This window comes from Delphinus delphis, chromosome 8, assembly GCF_949987515.2.
Source record: "Delphinus delphis chromosome 8, mDelDel1.2, whole genome shotgun sequence".
Lineage (NCBI taxonomy): Eukaryota > Metazoa > Chordata > Mammalia > Artiodactyla > Delphinidae > Delphinus > Delphinus delphis.
The window spans coordinates 14,411,693-14,426,736 of record NC_082690.1 but is presented as its reverse complement, the minus strand read 5'-3'; the positions used below and the strand labels follow the sequence as shown (position 1 = coordinate 14,426,736).

Sequence of the window (15,044 nt, the reverse complement as noted above, 5' to 3'; positions counted from 1 at the left end):
TGACAGCAGCAAGAGTAAGGGAGGGTGCAGAAGAGAGAGAAGGGAGCTAAGATCAAAGACTGGGTGGGGGTGGGAGGGGTCAGAACAAAGGAGTGATGGATGTGTATTGGAACGTGTGTGTGTGTGTGTGTGTGTGTGTGTGTGTGTGTATTTATTTATTTATATACACACATGCCTCCTTTATAGTCTTGATGGGTCCTCATGTTTTAACTTTATCATTTCCTATTTTGAGGTAGGCAGCAAGAAATGACGCAAGAGAAGGGTATCAGATTCTGAGGAAAGAACAGAAGGGAGCGTGTGTTCTGGGGATTCTGCCTGCCCTACCTAACTCATCAGTGGGCTCCTCTTTTCAGAACTTCTGAAGAAGGAGCGAGAGAAGAGCCTCCACCCTGTGTCAGGCCCTGTGCTTGGCAGTTTATACACATTTTCTCATTTAATCTTCATAATCATCCTATACGGTAGGCATTATTTCTCTCATTTCATAGATGATAAGACTGAGGCTCAGAGAGGTTCAGAAAGTTTCCTAAGGCCACAGAGTAAGTGCTCAAGCCACTATTCCATCGTAGGTCCAATTCTAAAGCTTTTGCTCCATCTATTGTTCTATCCTGCTTCTTCGGAACATCTGTTCCCCACGCACAATTCTTGATCCTATTCCCTTCTCCTCCTGACTACTCTATCTCTTTGGTTTCTGTAGAACCCCAAACCCAGCTCAGAGGAGATCTCCATGATCGCAGAGCAGTTGTCCATGGAGAAGGAGGTGGTGAGGGTCTGGTTCTGCAACCGCCGTCAAAAGGAGAAGCGAATCAACTGCCCTGTGGCCACACCCATCAAATCACCCACGTACAGTTCCCGGCTGGTGAGTGGCCAGGAGCCAAGCTGCCCACCAAGCGCTGGGGGAGATAAAGCCTGGAGGGCAAAGAGTCCTCCCCGTCCTAAAGAAGACGGGGGTTGAGGAGCAAGGAATAACTATATAAACAAAGAGAGGCTGTATACAAAATATATATAATATAAAGAAGAATAAAGAAGGATAAGGAGATAGAAAGTGATTACGGGGAGATGCTTTTATAGTAGAGGGGTAAGAAAAGACCTCTCTGATAGGGTGACATTTGAGCAGGGATCTAAGTATTGAAAGGGAATGAAATATCTGAGGGATAGAGTGTTCCAGGTAGAGAAACCAGAAAATGAGAAGACCTGACATGTTTGAGGAACAGCAAGGAAGCCAGTGTCGCCAGGGCAGGGTGAGGAAGGAGGTGAGAAGTGGGAGGTGAAGTCCGAGAAGTAACGGGGAAGTAACAGGAAGCCATTCACCGCGGTCTCGCAGGCCATCGAAAGGACCTTAGCTTTTAGTTTGAGTGAAATAAGAAGACACTGGAGAACTGACATGGGCTGCTATGTGGAGATTAATTTGTGTAGAGGCAGGATACCAGCCTGAGAATTACAACAATCAGGCTGAGAGTGGTGGAGGCTTGGGCTAGGGTGGAGATCATGGTGGTGAGGAGACGTGGCTGGATTCTGAATGAATTTCAACCATGAGCCAACAAGATGAGCTGTTAGCTCAGATATGGAGCGTGAGAAATGAGGCCAGGATGAGCAGCTGGTTGGACGGTGCTACCATTTTGGGAGATGATGAAGACTGCAGGAGGAACAGGTTTGAGGGGGAAAAAAGACTAAGTATTCAGAGCTGGTCCTATTAAGTTAGACTTACCTCCTAGGCATCCAAGAGGAAGGGTCATGCAGACAGTTATATCTGTGATTCTGGGGTTCAAGGGGAGAAGTCAGGGCTGGCAATAAGTTGAAGTTCAGGCAGAATGGGAAGTTTGGAGGATACGCAATGTCTTCTCCATCTAGGAGAGAGATGGTGCCTGGAGGGTGTGGGGGGGAAGGTTCTTCTTCAACCCTAGGGATGGTGATGGTTGAAGGTTAAGGGAATTGGGGATAATGGTGTTGTCCTCTGTCTTTTAGTACTCAAGGATGGGTGAAATTCAGCCTCGTTCTGGGTGGGACATAGCGACTTCATAAAACTATACTCTTGTTTATTCTTTCACCAAACATTTATAGACCATCTACTATGTTTTGGTCCTTGTGCTGAGTGCTGGGGATGCACAAAGAAGTAATATTTGTTCCCTGTCCCAGAGGACCTCACTGCCTAGCAGAGGAGACAGACAAATAAACAAATGATAAACAACACAATGATTTCTCTTGGAGAACTTACGAGTAGCAGCTAACAAAGCCTTGGGAGGTGGTGGTTAGGGAAGGCTTCCCCAAGGAGATAATTAATACCTGAGCTGAGTCTAAAAAGACAAGGAGGAGTGAAGAGGCAAATAAGTGAGGGGTGGAATTCCCCCAGGGGGATAGTATGAGAACAGTGGTATGGAGGAGGGAGAAGAGAGCACATGCACGGAATGGCCGGTGGTTCCACGTGGAGGAATGTTGAAAGATGAGGCTGGATAGATCAGCAAGGGCCAGACACAAGGGGCTGCGAGCGAGGCTAAGGAACTTGAAGCCCTGGGGAGTTGCCGAAGGACGTGAAGGAGGGCATTAGTGTGATCTGATTGCTTTTTAGAACGATCACTTTGACTGTAGTTATAAAGGGTGGTTTGAGAGGCATCACATCTGGTTTCAGAGAGACCAGTTAGATGTGACTGCAGTTATCCAGCAGTGACCTTATAAGGGCTGAAGCAAACCCATTTGGTAAGAATGAAGGGGATGGGAGAGATTCAGGAGATAATTAGAAGGTAGAATTATTAGGTCTTGGTTAATAAATGGAAAACTGAGTGGGGCAGGGAGAGCAAGAAAGGAAAGAGAATACTCTGAGATGACTCTCAGCAGTCAGGCTGGGCTGATTGGGTAGAAGCTGGTGCTGTAGACGGAACAATGAAACACGGGGGGAGGAGCTGGCTTAGGAGCAGGAAAAAATGATGATTTCAATCCTTTACATCATTACGATATACAGAGAGGCCTGTGGGACACCCAAGTGGGAATGCCCCGGGCACTTGGAATAATGGGTCTGGGGGTCAGGAGGAAAGGCTAAGGTAGAGAAATGGGCTGGGAGTCGTAAGCACACAGGTGGTAGTTGGAATCCTGGGTAAGGAGGAGCTCACCTGTGGAGTTTGTACAGAGGAAGCAAAGAGGAAAGTTGAGGTTTCAACCCTGGGGAACACTAGCTTTTGAGGGATGGGCAAAGGGAGAGCACCAAGGAAAGAAACTGAGAAGGAGGAACCAGAAAATGCAAAAAATTGCAATGAAGTAGATGGAGGGGTGATGCAGATGCGAAGAGCCCTGCAAGAGTGCTTTGGGAACACAGATAAAAGACCCCCAAATCAGAATGGGGTGTGGGAGGGCTAACCCCCTGATTTGTTTGGAGAACAGATTAGGAGTTAGCAAAAAGAACAGCATAGCTGGCAGAAGGAACAGTGTGTGAGAGGCATGGAATTATAAAACAACGTGATGCATTTGGGGAATCACAAGCCTTTTGGTCTGGCTGGAGCTAAGGGTTTAGGACTAAGAGAGGTTGATGAGAGCTAGATCATGGTGGGTCGTGGATGCTAAATTACTCTCAAAGATATGAAGAACCGTTGACAGTTTTAGGTTGGGGACAATGTGATATTCATTCACCATTCCTGTCTTAAATACTTACTGAGCACCCACCATCTGTTTGGCACTGGGATATGGTGGTGCACAGGATACTTATTGGTGATCTCTGCTGAGAGTCTAGCAAGGAAAACAGACATTAAACAAATGCAATTTGTGATGAAGCCTCCAGATAAGATGTGTGGGTATCTGAGGGACCTAACTTAGTCCAGATGTCAGGGGCTTCTCCAGGAATGATGCTCAAATTGACAGCAGAAGAAAGAGTAGACTTGAATGGGGAAAAGGTCTGAGTTGCAGTGGGAGACAGGATGGAAGGGTGGAGATAGTGTCAGGAAGGACATTCTATGCAGAGGAAACTGTGTGTACAAAGGTTCTGAGGCTGGGGTGGGTGGGGAGAGGAAGAAAGAAGGTTGGAATGGAACCCGAGGAGTGAGAGAGAGTGTGTGAAAGAGGAAGCTGCAGTGGTAGGCGGGGGAATCATGTAGGGCGTTGTAGACCATGTTAAGGAACCTGAACCATGTCATAAGAGAGTCAGAATCTTTAAAGATGGGGCTTTGTTTAGAATAGATGGGAGGCAGTTATCACTTTGGTTCAATCCCAGCCTGGGACACCAACGTGGAGGAAAGTGGTGGGAGGCATGGAGGTGCCGTAAAGGAGTGTCATGGGTTCTCATCGTGCATTCAACACATATTGACTTAACACCCGCAAAGTTCCAGGCACTGCAGTAGACACTGAGGACACAGCAGGGGACCACGCAGGCATCATCCTGCCCTCATGAATTCCCCAGCCTAGTGGGGGAGAAAGATGTTAAATAAATAATCACATTAATACTTGTGGCATCCTGAAGGAAGACTAGAGAAAATGTTCTAATCCTGTCTTCTCCTCAGGTCTCATTGGGACACTGTCCGTGGGACTAAGACATAGTTCCTTCTGCTTCTGATGTGAAATGATCGCTAAGATACACAGTTAAGGGGGAAAAAAAGAATGAGACAGAGAGAGAAGGAAGGAAAAGAAAAAGGCAAAATATATTTCAGACCAGTGTGCACAGAATGCTTCCATTTATATACAAAATGTTAAAGGAACCACATCTATGTCTGCTTGCATATGTATAGTCCATCTCCGGAAGGAAGCAGAAGAAGCTGGTCGCAGTGACTAAATCATTATTTATTTAAAAACAACAACAAATGTCTGGGGGTGTGGCAGCAGGGAGGGGCGGAGGAGAAGAGAGAGGGAGATTATCAATAACATCTCTTACCTCTTACCACGCTGCTCCACACCTGTCTCCACCCTTGGTGGGCCCCAGCCGACTGAGGACGCTCCTTGTAAAAGGGCAGGTAAACGAAAGCAGCAGAACCATTGCTGATTAATTAGGAAATGAGTACATGCTGCATCCTGTCGGGATGGGATGTTCCAAACTGGGGAGGGGAGGATGGCCAATCCCAGCTCCCTGAGCAGAACTTCCTTGCAAGGTCCTTTGTAAAGGTCGATCTGAGCGTCCCAGGTCAGCATGAGAAGAATAAGGGGGAGGAAAAGTATGCAGGGTTCAGCTCAAATGAAGAAATAAACAGTTTCTAGCTGGAAACACACGACAGTTGACAGCTTCCTGCTGGAAGGAAGGGAGCTAACAGCCGTGCGCCGTTTGCCAGGCATTGAGTTGGAAGCTTTACGGACATTATCTCATTAAATCTTAATTAAAAGAAAATATGAGGGAGGTATTACTGCTCTTTTACGGATGAGCAAACCAAATCTCAGTGGGGTTAAGTGACTTGCCCAAATCACACAGACAGTGGTGGAGCCAGGGCTCCCCCCAGATCTGTTGGGCCACATGTCTGTTCTTTTTATTATATCTTGTTCCAGGTTGTTCTAGGACAGTCATGCTGAGGGAGGGGATCCCTGAACTGTGTGGGAGGTTAAGCCAAGTCATCTTAGGTCCCTTCCAGACTCAGAGCTGATGATGCTGTGAGGCATCCAGGGCGAGATGAAAGGCTTCAGAGACCGCAGTTCATCTCGTCCAGTTACCTCGGGAGAGTGGATGGTCTACTCACGTGTCAAGATGGGAAGCCTGAAACAGGGTGGTGAGGGCTGGGGGCTCTGCTGCCCTGAGCAAGTGCAGGGGTCTTTTAAGAAAGAAGAAGAGGGACTTCCCTGGTCCTCCAGAGGATAAGACTCCACACTCCTGATGCAGGGGGCCCGGGGTTCGATCGCTGGTCGGGGAACTAGATCCCACACGCATGCCGCAACTAAGAAGTCCGCAAATAAGACCCAGTGCAGCCGAAATAGATAAATAATAAATAAAATAAAATAAATACTTTTTTAAAAAGGAAGAAGAAGGGACTGGAAGACAGGCAGCCATCCAGCAGTGTCAGCCACAGCGGGGTCCAGGAGGCATGCTCCTCTCATCACCGGAGCACTTGAGCAGGGCAGCTTCAGCCTGGCAGTGCCCAAGAGACCTTGCCAGGGGACACGCAGCAGGGAGGGCAGGGCCTGGTGTCAGCAGCAGGGAGACGCGGGAGCAGGGCAGAGCCAGAGCTGGGTGCTGTACGTGGTCCAGAGACCTTCCTGTGAAACAAGGCACAGAGTGCAGGTTTGGGATTAGGAAATCATCCGGGAAGCTGAGCCCTGTCTCTGCAGAGTCTGGGGCCCAGCATCCTGGGAGAAGTGCGAGAGGTGGGAGAAGGAAGCAGAAGTGGACATTTATAAGCTTCTGTTGCCTTTCAGGTGTCTCCCTCTGGGTCTCTGGGGCCCCTCTCTGTCCCTCCTGTCCACAGCAGCATGCCTGGAACAGGTGAGCTCTAAACATGAGGTTTCTGAATAGTACCAGAATTCTTTTAAATAATGGGATATGAGAACTGAGAGGTACCTACATAAGTCAGCATTCCCAAAACGTATTTCAAAAGATGTTAAAATCTGTGCTAGGAAGAAAAGGCTTCTGTGATCAAGTAAGTTTGGGAAATGCTGGGTAGGCAACGTTTGAACAAGTGTTTGTTTTTGTTTTAATTGTCGCAGTTTCTCCATACAAATGAGCTGTATGGAAGGCAGGGTTTTCCAAACCAATTTTCTACAGAACTCTATTTTTCAAAGAGTATTCCAAAGCATTTCAAAGAGCTAGAGAGGATGACCATATGACAGTCCCTTGTCCTGACATAATTATCGATAGCAGTGCCTTCGACCCTTCAAAGCATCTTAGCTTGTAGGGTGAAATATATGTCACCTTCTCCACGGAATGCTGTTTGGGAAACTCAAATACAGTTTAATCCAAATCTGCCATATTACAGAGGTCGAAAAGGGGATGCAAGGGGATGCAGGGAAGTGAAACAAGTTGCCACAGGCCACAGAGCTGCTTAGTGAATGGCCCAGGACTCCTCACTCCTGGTTGTGTTCTTTCTGGAAGACCACGAACCATCTGGAGATGGCAACATCAGAGAGGCTGGCCGTCTTTACCTGTGCTCTCGGCTTCTCTTTTCCTCCCCGAGCACTTTGCTTTCTTTCCTCCTCTCTTCCTTTCCAAGGCTTCTGGTTCTTTTGCTCATCCTGCCCCGTGGTCCGGGGCTGCGTATGCCCAGCCCAGGGCGTGTCCTGGAGTAGGATGATTTTGGCATCTGTCTCTCCTGCGTTCGGCTAGTCTGGGACTCGCAGAACCAGCCACGCCGCTCTCCAGGGCCCGGGCAGAGGAGAGCGTGTATGAGGAGGGCCCCTTTGGGGCCGGGTGTCGATGCTAACATGGTAGGAGTTGGGCAGATGGGTGGCGGGTAGGGACAGGGTGAGCCCCCTTGGAGGATACGTGTCTGAATGTCACGAGGTCCCCAGACCCAGCCTCATTGTTTCCCCCTTGTTTTTGCCTCTCCTTGTTCTCAGTAACGTCATCCTGCCCCTCTGGGAACAACAGCAGGCCTTCGTCTCCTGGCCCAGGACTCCACGCCAGCAGCCCTACTGCATCTCAAAATAACTCCAAAGCGGCTGTGAACTCCTCCACCAGTTTTAACTCTTCAGGGTGAGGCAGAGGGGCGAGCCCAGAGATACCTCAGCGGGGCCGAGGGACATGTGAGAAGCTGCGTCTGGGTCAACACCTTGGGAAGGAAAGCTTGTCACGGGGCTGGATAAGGGGAATGGGGGGGCAGGGAGGGGGCAGGGTGGAGCGCCAGACTGGACTCTCTCCCTAGGGAGTGGGATTTAAAAGAGAAGCCTTAGCCAGTGAGCAGTCCTGGCAAGGAGCTGATGTCAACAAAGCCAACATTTCCCTCCTCACTGGGAGGGTGGAAATTTCCAAACCCTCCTGTCAGAAAGGGCCAGGTCCTTCACTGGGCTGAAGAGAGTTACCCTCCAGGCCAGCCCCTCCGCTCTGGGGTGTTCTGCCCCGAGCCTGAGCTTCCAGCGTGGCTGACACCGTGAGAGCAGGAGAGTGCTACCCCGTAACCTCATGCTCCCACCCGGGATGCAGCGGGAAAAGCAGCCTCCCATCTTTGATTAATGAAGCAAAGAATCTACTCTAAGAGGTGCTCTCAGCGGATGCCTCGAGAGATCCTTCCCCGATTCAGAACAAAACAGAGATTTGCAAGTTAGGCGATTGGTTGAAGACCTGAGCTTGTCGGAAGAAGTGAACCCGCTGGTCCACACCCAGACTGTTCAGCAAGGCAGCCACCCCTTATGGGCCAATTGTTGCACAGCCCTAAAGGTTGGAGCTCCTCAGCTGTCTCCACCGAAAAAGAAAAAGAGAGAGAGAGAAAAACATATAATGTACATTTTAAAGAATTGTCTTGAGATATAATTCACTTTCCATAAAATTTACCATTTTGAAGTGTACAAGTCACTGCTTTTTAGTTTATTCACAAGGTTGTGCAATTGTCACCACGATCTGATTCCAGAACATTTTCATTACCCCCCACCCCATACCTACCTGCTAACACTCACTGCTCATTCCCATCTTCCCTCCTCATTAGAAGCTGTCCAACTGACTTGTTTCTTCCTTCCTTCTAGATCTTGGTACCGATGGAATCATCCCACCTACCTCCACTGAGACCAAAAAAGTTTCTCCTATGCCACCTGGCCCTGTATTCCCCACTGGAAGGAAGGGAGTCACGCCTTTTCTGTATGGACAGATTACTTTCAGGACAGTAGAAGAGAACCTCCACTATCAATGAACCCAAACTCTTGCCTTGTTCAGGAGCAAGGGCCTCTGGAGATCCAAACTGCAACTGAACCGTGTGCTGGCTCCCTAGTGCTCTTGAAACGCACAGCCCGCCTAGGAGTTGACCATTTTTACCTTCCTTGCCTGTGCCCTTCTCCTCTCGTTCCAAATATGTCAGATGGCTTCACTGCGACAGTGGTCTTTCAGAAAGGACCTCTTGGGCTTCCCTGGTGGCGCAGTGGTTGAGAGTCCGCCTGCTGATGCAGGGGACACGGGTTCGTCTCCCGGTCCGGGAAGATCCCACGTGCTGCAGAGAGGCTGGGCCCATGAGCCATGGCCGCTGAGCCTGCGCGTCCGGAGCCTGTGCTCCACAACGGGAGAGTCCACAACAGTGAGAGGCCCGCGTACCGCAAAAAAAAAAAAAAAAAAAAAAAGGACCATTCTGGGCACAGCCATTTGCCTGGTGCCAAACCACCAGAGGGGTGAGAAGGTTTTGACTCTGAACTTAGCCACAATCTCCGAACTGATTCTAGAATCTATGAAAAGATTTGAATCTGATGTCTCCACCAAAGCTCTGATGTCTTCTCTGTTCAGCAAAGCCTTCTGACTGAGTCTTCACGTCACCCTATTTTCTCTTTAGCCCTGCCCCTTTTCCAGAACCACATCCATTCATGATTGTGTTCTCAGAATTCCGTCCTCTTTACAGAACGCTGAGCCACACTCAGCCCCCTGGGCACATGCTCTGCCCACAGGTGTTCTTCTGTCTGCTCCGTCTGCCCCAGAGTTCAGAAACGCTTGTTCTTTCTCTCCTTTCCTGTATTTCTCCTTATCTCGTCCTCTCTCCCTTCTCCTGGTGCAGAAGGAAGAACACAAAAGCACACATGCAACAATTACGCTGGTAAATACCTGTATATAGCCCTTTCCTTTTTTTGCATTATGTTCTTCTCTCTTTAGTGTGGAATTTTCCAGCAAAATATTTAACTCAGGTGTGAATTTTGAAGATCTCTGTAATATTTTATCTTCTTTAACAAAAAAGAAAGAAAAAGAAAGGAAAAACAATACCAAAGTGTGAAATACCGTGCTAGCTTCCACAAGAGTTCCCACGTGGGCTGGGAATCCTTGTTGATTTCTGCAGGAACATTCTTTCTCGAGTCTCCTTCTTTGTGGGCCAGTGTGTAAACATGTAACATGAAGCCATTCCAGAAATGGTAACTTTTTTTTTTTTAGAGACGGCATGTCCAAGAAAATGATGAGATTCAAAGGAATCTCTCTGTTCCTAAATAAGTTTGTATGGTGATGATATACAGTATTCCACTGTTGGCAAGAAGAGGTTTAGATTATTCTGGGTCTTTTTTTGTGCAGGACATGTGAGTGCGTGTAATGAAACGGGATGGAGAAAGGGTTTCACGTTGGTGGATTAAGTCTGTGACTCCCTGAACTGATGCTAAAGATGATATACATTAATACAGGACTCCAAAGAGTTCAGAGTTTCTACTCTTTTTGACAGAACAGCCTTGAGGACAGAGTAGGTATGAGATTGGCTTCCTCATTTTGCAAGTGGGAGAATGGAAAATGTTTAAGGTCAAGTCATTTGTAGACTTTAAGAGGTGAAGGCTGAGGCTAATAGTTCATATCTCAGGATGTCCTGAAGGTCAATTATTCATTATTCGCAATGGAAAGTGATAGATATTTGAGACAAGGGATAATTCAAAAGTCAAATCTATTTGGCTTTGGAATGCACTGTGACTTTTGATGAGAGGGTTGAGGGGCAAGGAGGCTATCCCTGTGGTTTTTCTTGGGTTAATAAAAAGTTAAAGAGTTACCATTTTTGACGCAAACATTGACCTGTGGTGGGAAAGGGAGGCCCTTCAAAAATGTAATGACTGAAGGGAAGAAACTAAAATTGGCATTAAACATTTGTTGCAAATACTAATATCCAAGGGAGAAATCCATACCTAAATAACCATAAGTTAAGTGCTTTTCATGTTTGGATGGGGCTTATACTAAGACTCGTATTTCATGTCATGAAGTGGAAGAAAGCCTGTTGGTAGCGGTTACTTTGTCAAGAAAAGATCCAGTTGAAAGAGGCTCGGTATGTGTCAAAGAGACAAGAGGAGCCTGCAGCAATAATTAAAGTATGTAAAGAAATTACTCTGCCACCCATGAGCCCAGCTGTGCATACCTGTGCACACACACACACGTATGTATGCACTGTTCCTTGCATACTCCTGGGTGCCGGAGCTGATGCTTTCCTGCAGCAGTCTTGGCCACCTTGACATCTTGCTCAGGTGAGTGCTGAAAGCTGATGTCCTGCACTGTCCATGAGGCTGGTTTTCACTCATTTGACCCTTTAAAAAATACTTTATTTTTTAAGAGCAGTGTTCGGTTTACAACAAAATTAAGAGGAAGCTGTGGAGATTTCCCATAGACCTCCTGCCCAAACACGTTCGTAGCCTTCCCCATTATCAACATCACTCACGAGAAAGTAAAATTTTTTTACCAAGAATGAACCTACACTGACACATCACAATCACCCAAAGTCCATAGTTCACCTTAGAGCTCACTCTTGGTGTTGTACATTCTACAGCTTTGGACAATAGTGTAATGATGTAGATCTATCATTATAATATCATACAGAGTATTTTCACTGCCCTAACAATCCTCTGTGCTCTACCTATTCATCTCTCTCCTTGCTACGCCCTTACAACCACGGATCTTTTTTTTTTTTTTTTTTTGCGGTACGCGGGCCTCTCACTGCCGTGGCCTCTCCCGTTGCAGAGCACAGGCTCCAGATGCGCAGGCGCAGCGGCCATGGCTCACGGGCCTAGCCGCTCGGCAGCATGTGGGAGCTTCCCGGACCGGGGTACGAACCTGTGTCCACTGCATCGGCAGGCGGACTCTCAACCACTGCGCCACCAGGGAAGCCCTGATCTTTTTTACTGTCTCCATAGTTTTGCCTTTCCCAGAATGTCACATGGTTGGAATCATCGTATACAGGCTTTCCAGGTTGGCTTATTTAGTAATATGCCTTCAAGTTTCTTTCATGTCTTTTCATGAGCTTGCTAGCTCACTTCTTTTTAATGCTGAATAATATTCTCTTGTCTGGATGTACCACCGTTTATTTATTCATTTACCTACTGAAGGACATCTGGGTTACTTCCAAATTTTGGCAATTATGAATAAAGCTGCTATAAATATCTGCATGCACATTTTTGTGTGGACATAAATTTTCAGTTCCTTTGGGTAAATACCAAGGAGCGTGATTGTCGGATCGTGTGGTAAGAGTATATTTAGTTTTGTAAGAAACCACCAAACTGTCTTCCAAAGTGGCTGTACCACTTTGCATTCCCACCAGTAACATTACCAGAGTTCCTGTCGCTCCACATCCTTACCAGCCTTTGTTGTCAGTGTTCAGGATTTTGGTCATTCTAATAGGTGTATAATGGTATCTCATTGTTTGTTTTAATTTGCATTTCCCTGATGACATGATGTGGAGCAACTTTTCACATGCTTATTTACCATTTGTGTATCTTCTTTGTGAGGTGTCTATTAAGATTTTTGGCCCATTTTTTAATCAAGTTGTTTGTTTTTTTTTACTGTTGAGTTTTAACAGTTCTTTGTATATTTTGGGTAACAGTCCGTTATCAGATTGTCTTTTGCAAATATTTTCTCCCTGTCTGTGACTTTTCATTCTCTTGATATTGTCTTTCACAGAAGTCTTTAATTTTAATGAAGTCCAGCTTGCTAATTATTTCTTTCATGGGTTGTCTTTGGTGTTGTATCTAAAAAGGCATCACCACACCCAGCATCATGTATGTTTCCTCCTTTGTTATCTTTAGGAGTTTTATAGTTTTGTGTTTTACATTTAGGTCTGTGATCCATTTTGAGTTAACTTTTGTGATGGTGTAAAGTCTGAGTCAAGGTTCATTCTTTCATGTGTGGATGTCCAGTTGTTCCAGCTCCATCTGTTGAAGACACTACCTTTGTCCCATTGTGTTGCCTTTGCTCCTTTGTCAAAGATCAGTTGACTGTATTTACGGGGGTCTATTTGACCATGGTTTTCATGAAAGAAATAAACAGAATTACAGTCTAACTGCTCAGCCTCCCGTAGCTTCCATTGTCCATTGCCTTGGACAGTTGCTGAACAGAGTCAAACCTGAAGGTGGGTACCAATTCACATTTCATGTCTGCAAGATTCTGTAAAACTCATCATTCCAGTCAAGTTTAACAGAAGCCTGGTCAGCTTCTCCAGCATCTAATTAGGCACAAGAGAATCAAAGGGCAACAACCAGTCATTGTTTAGGAGGAAGGAAGGGAAAAAGAATTGTTGCCGCTGCTTTTTGCACTTGCAAAACTTCGATCTTTAGTTGACTCAAGACTGGTGGGCCCAGCTGTGGGCGCCCAATACTAAGGGCTTTTGGTCCAACTCAGAGAATGAGTTTAGTCGTAGACTCAAATTAGGAATCCTGTCCTGAGGCCCCAGGTTGCCGGTTCAGTGCCTCTTCTCCCTGTGCACTCTGCATCCCCATGCTACATTCATGGACTGGTTTTGCTGACTCGCCTGCTTCTAGTGCTAGACTGTGGGGAGCTCCTTGTAGCTGAGTCTGTCTTTTTCTCTGTATTCCCATGACTAGCACTGCGACTAGTACATAATATGCAATTCAGGTTTTTAAAAGTTGAATGCTTTCTTTCAACCTCTAAACAACTTCTAGTGCCTTTCACTGATGTTAGGAGCTATGAATATAGAAAAATATAGTACCATCTGTAGTGGAGGCAGACTATCTTGGTGGTTAAGAGCGTGATCTCCAGTGCCATATCGCCTGGGTTCATACCCAAATCTGCCTCCTATTAATCATGTCACCTTGAGCAAGTTCCTCAAGTGCTCTGTGCCTCAGTTTCTCACCTGTAAAATGGGGATAACAACAGTAGCCATCTCGTAGAGTTGTTGTGAGAATTAAATGAATGAATATATATATTATATATATATAATATATATATATGTAAAGTTCTTGGAACAATGCCTGATACATTAATAAGTGTTATCTGTTATTATCCTGATTATTATGATATTATTGTTATTCAAATAAATTGGTGGAGAGTTTCCTGTCCTCTGCTCTCTCTAACAGCCCAGAACTTTCCTGGGGGACACCACAGTTGACAAGCATATGATTTGGTGGAACAAGGGTTGTGGCCAAAGATATGTGAATTAATAAAATTTAATCCCAAGTAATGGAGCTTGAACCTGGAATCCCAGTCACCCCAGGATAAAGGCCCAATAAAGGCTCCACTGGAAGAACTAGCACCTTCCCTTATCCCCTCAGTCTTTAGACTCCTGAAGCCTTTAATATGTACTCTGTTCTTTCCTGGGAAATGGTGGCAGCAAGACGGTAATTCCAGATTCAGATACTAGGAGAAAAAAACAACACTGCAACAAAAACAAATGGGGAAAAAGTTGAGATGTGCATACTATATGTTCATTTAGTGAAATGGATCTTTCCTTGTTTTCTTCCTGCAGGCTATTACTATCTCTTATCTGGTCTTTTCCAACTAGTCTTATACTGATTTTCATTGAGTCTCTATATGGCAGTGATTCTCAACTTTGATTACACAATGGAATTACCTGGGAAACTTGAAAAAAAATTTTGACACTCACACAGATTCTGATTTACTTTGTCTGGGATGTGGCCCAGGGAATTGGGATTTTAAACAGCTCCTCAAGTGATTCTATTGTTCTGTCAAGGTTGAGAACCACTGCCTGAATGTTCATACAGATCATTGGGGACTTTGTTAAAATGCAGATTCTGATTCAGTAGATCTGGGGTTAGGGTCTGAGATTTTGTGTTTTTAACAAATTCTCAGGTGATGTAGATTTTGCTGGTCCCTGGACCAGACTTTCAGTAGCAAGGACTTGGAGAGCATGGTAAAATTATTCCCTTTGCCCAATATCATCATAGGTTTCCTATTATCCGCATAATAAGATGCCTCAGCCTGGCATCTTAGGCTGGCATCAGTCATTTAAGGTCCTTAAACATCAGTGGTCCCCAAATGTGACCAATCATCTGAAGATCTATGGGCAGATTTTCAAAGATACAGATTCCTGGGCATCACACCAAGCCTACTAAAGCACAACCTTCAAGGTGCGGCCTGAACAAAGGGTATTTTGAAAACACTTCCCAAGTGGTCTAGATGGTCATGAAGGTTTAGGAGCTTCAGTATGCTTCCAATATACATTTCCAGGCTCATTGCCCATTCATTCAACCAGCAAACATTTATTGCGCCTGCCTCTGTACCAGGTACTAGGGAAACAAAAATGAAAAGAGTGTGATCC

At 46.0% G+C, this 15,044-nt stretch overlaps 1 protein-coding gene across 9 annotated transcripts in view; it reads left to right on the top strand.

The window, feature by feature from the left end:
* POU2F3 (POU class 2 homeobox 3) overlaps positions 1 to 9,082 on the top strand; it is a 79,501-nt gene extending 70,419 nt beyond the window's left edge. For 6 of the 9 annotated variants that reach the window (XM_060017789.1, XM_060017780.1, XM_060017787.1 and 3 more), the window contains 4 exons: positions 695 to 856; positions 6,310 to 6,376; positions 7,447 to 7,582; positions 8,566 to 8,731. In XM_060017789.1, coding sequence (XP_059873772.1) covers positions 695 to 856; positions 6,310 to 6,376; positions 7,447 to 7,582; positions 8,566 to 8,605 — 405 coding nt within the window. In that variant the 3' untranslated portion in view covers positions 8,606 to 8,731. Of the gene's footprint in view, positions 1 to 694; positions 857 to 6,309; positions 6,377 to 7,446; positions 7,633 to 8,565 lie in introns of those variants that run through there. The other 3 variants (XM_060017781.1, XM_060017783.1, XM_060017788.1) reach the window with 3 other exon arrangements.
* Positions 9,083 to 15,044: the final 5,962 nt, after the last annotated feature.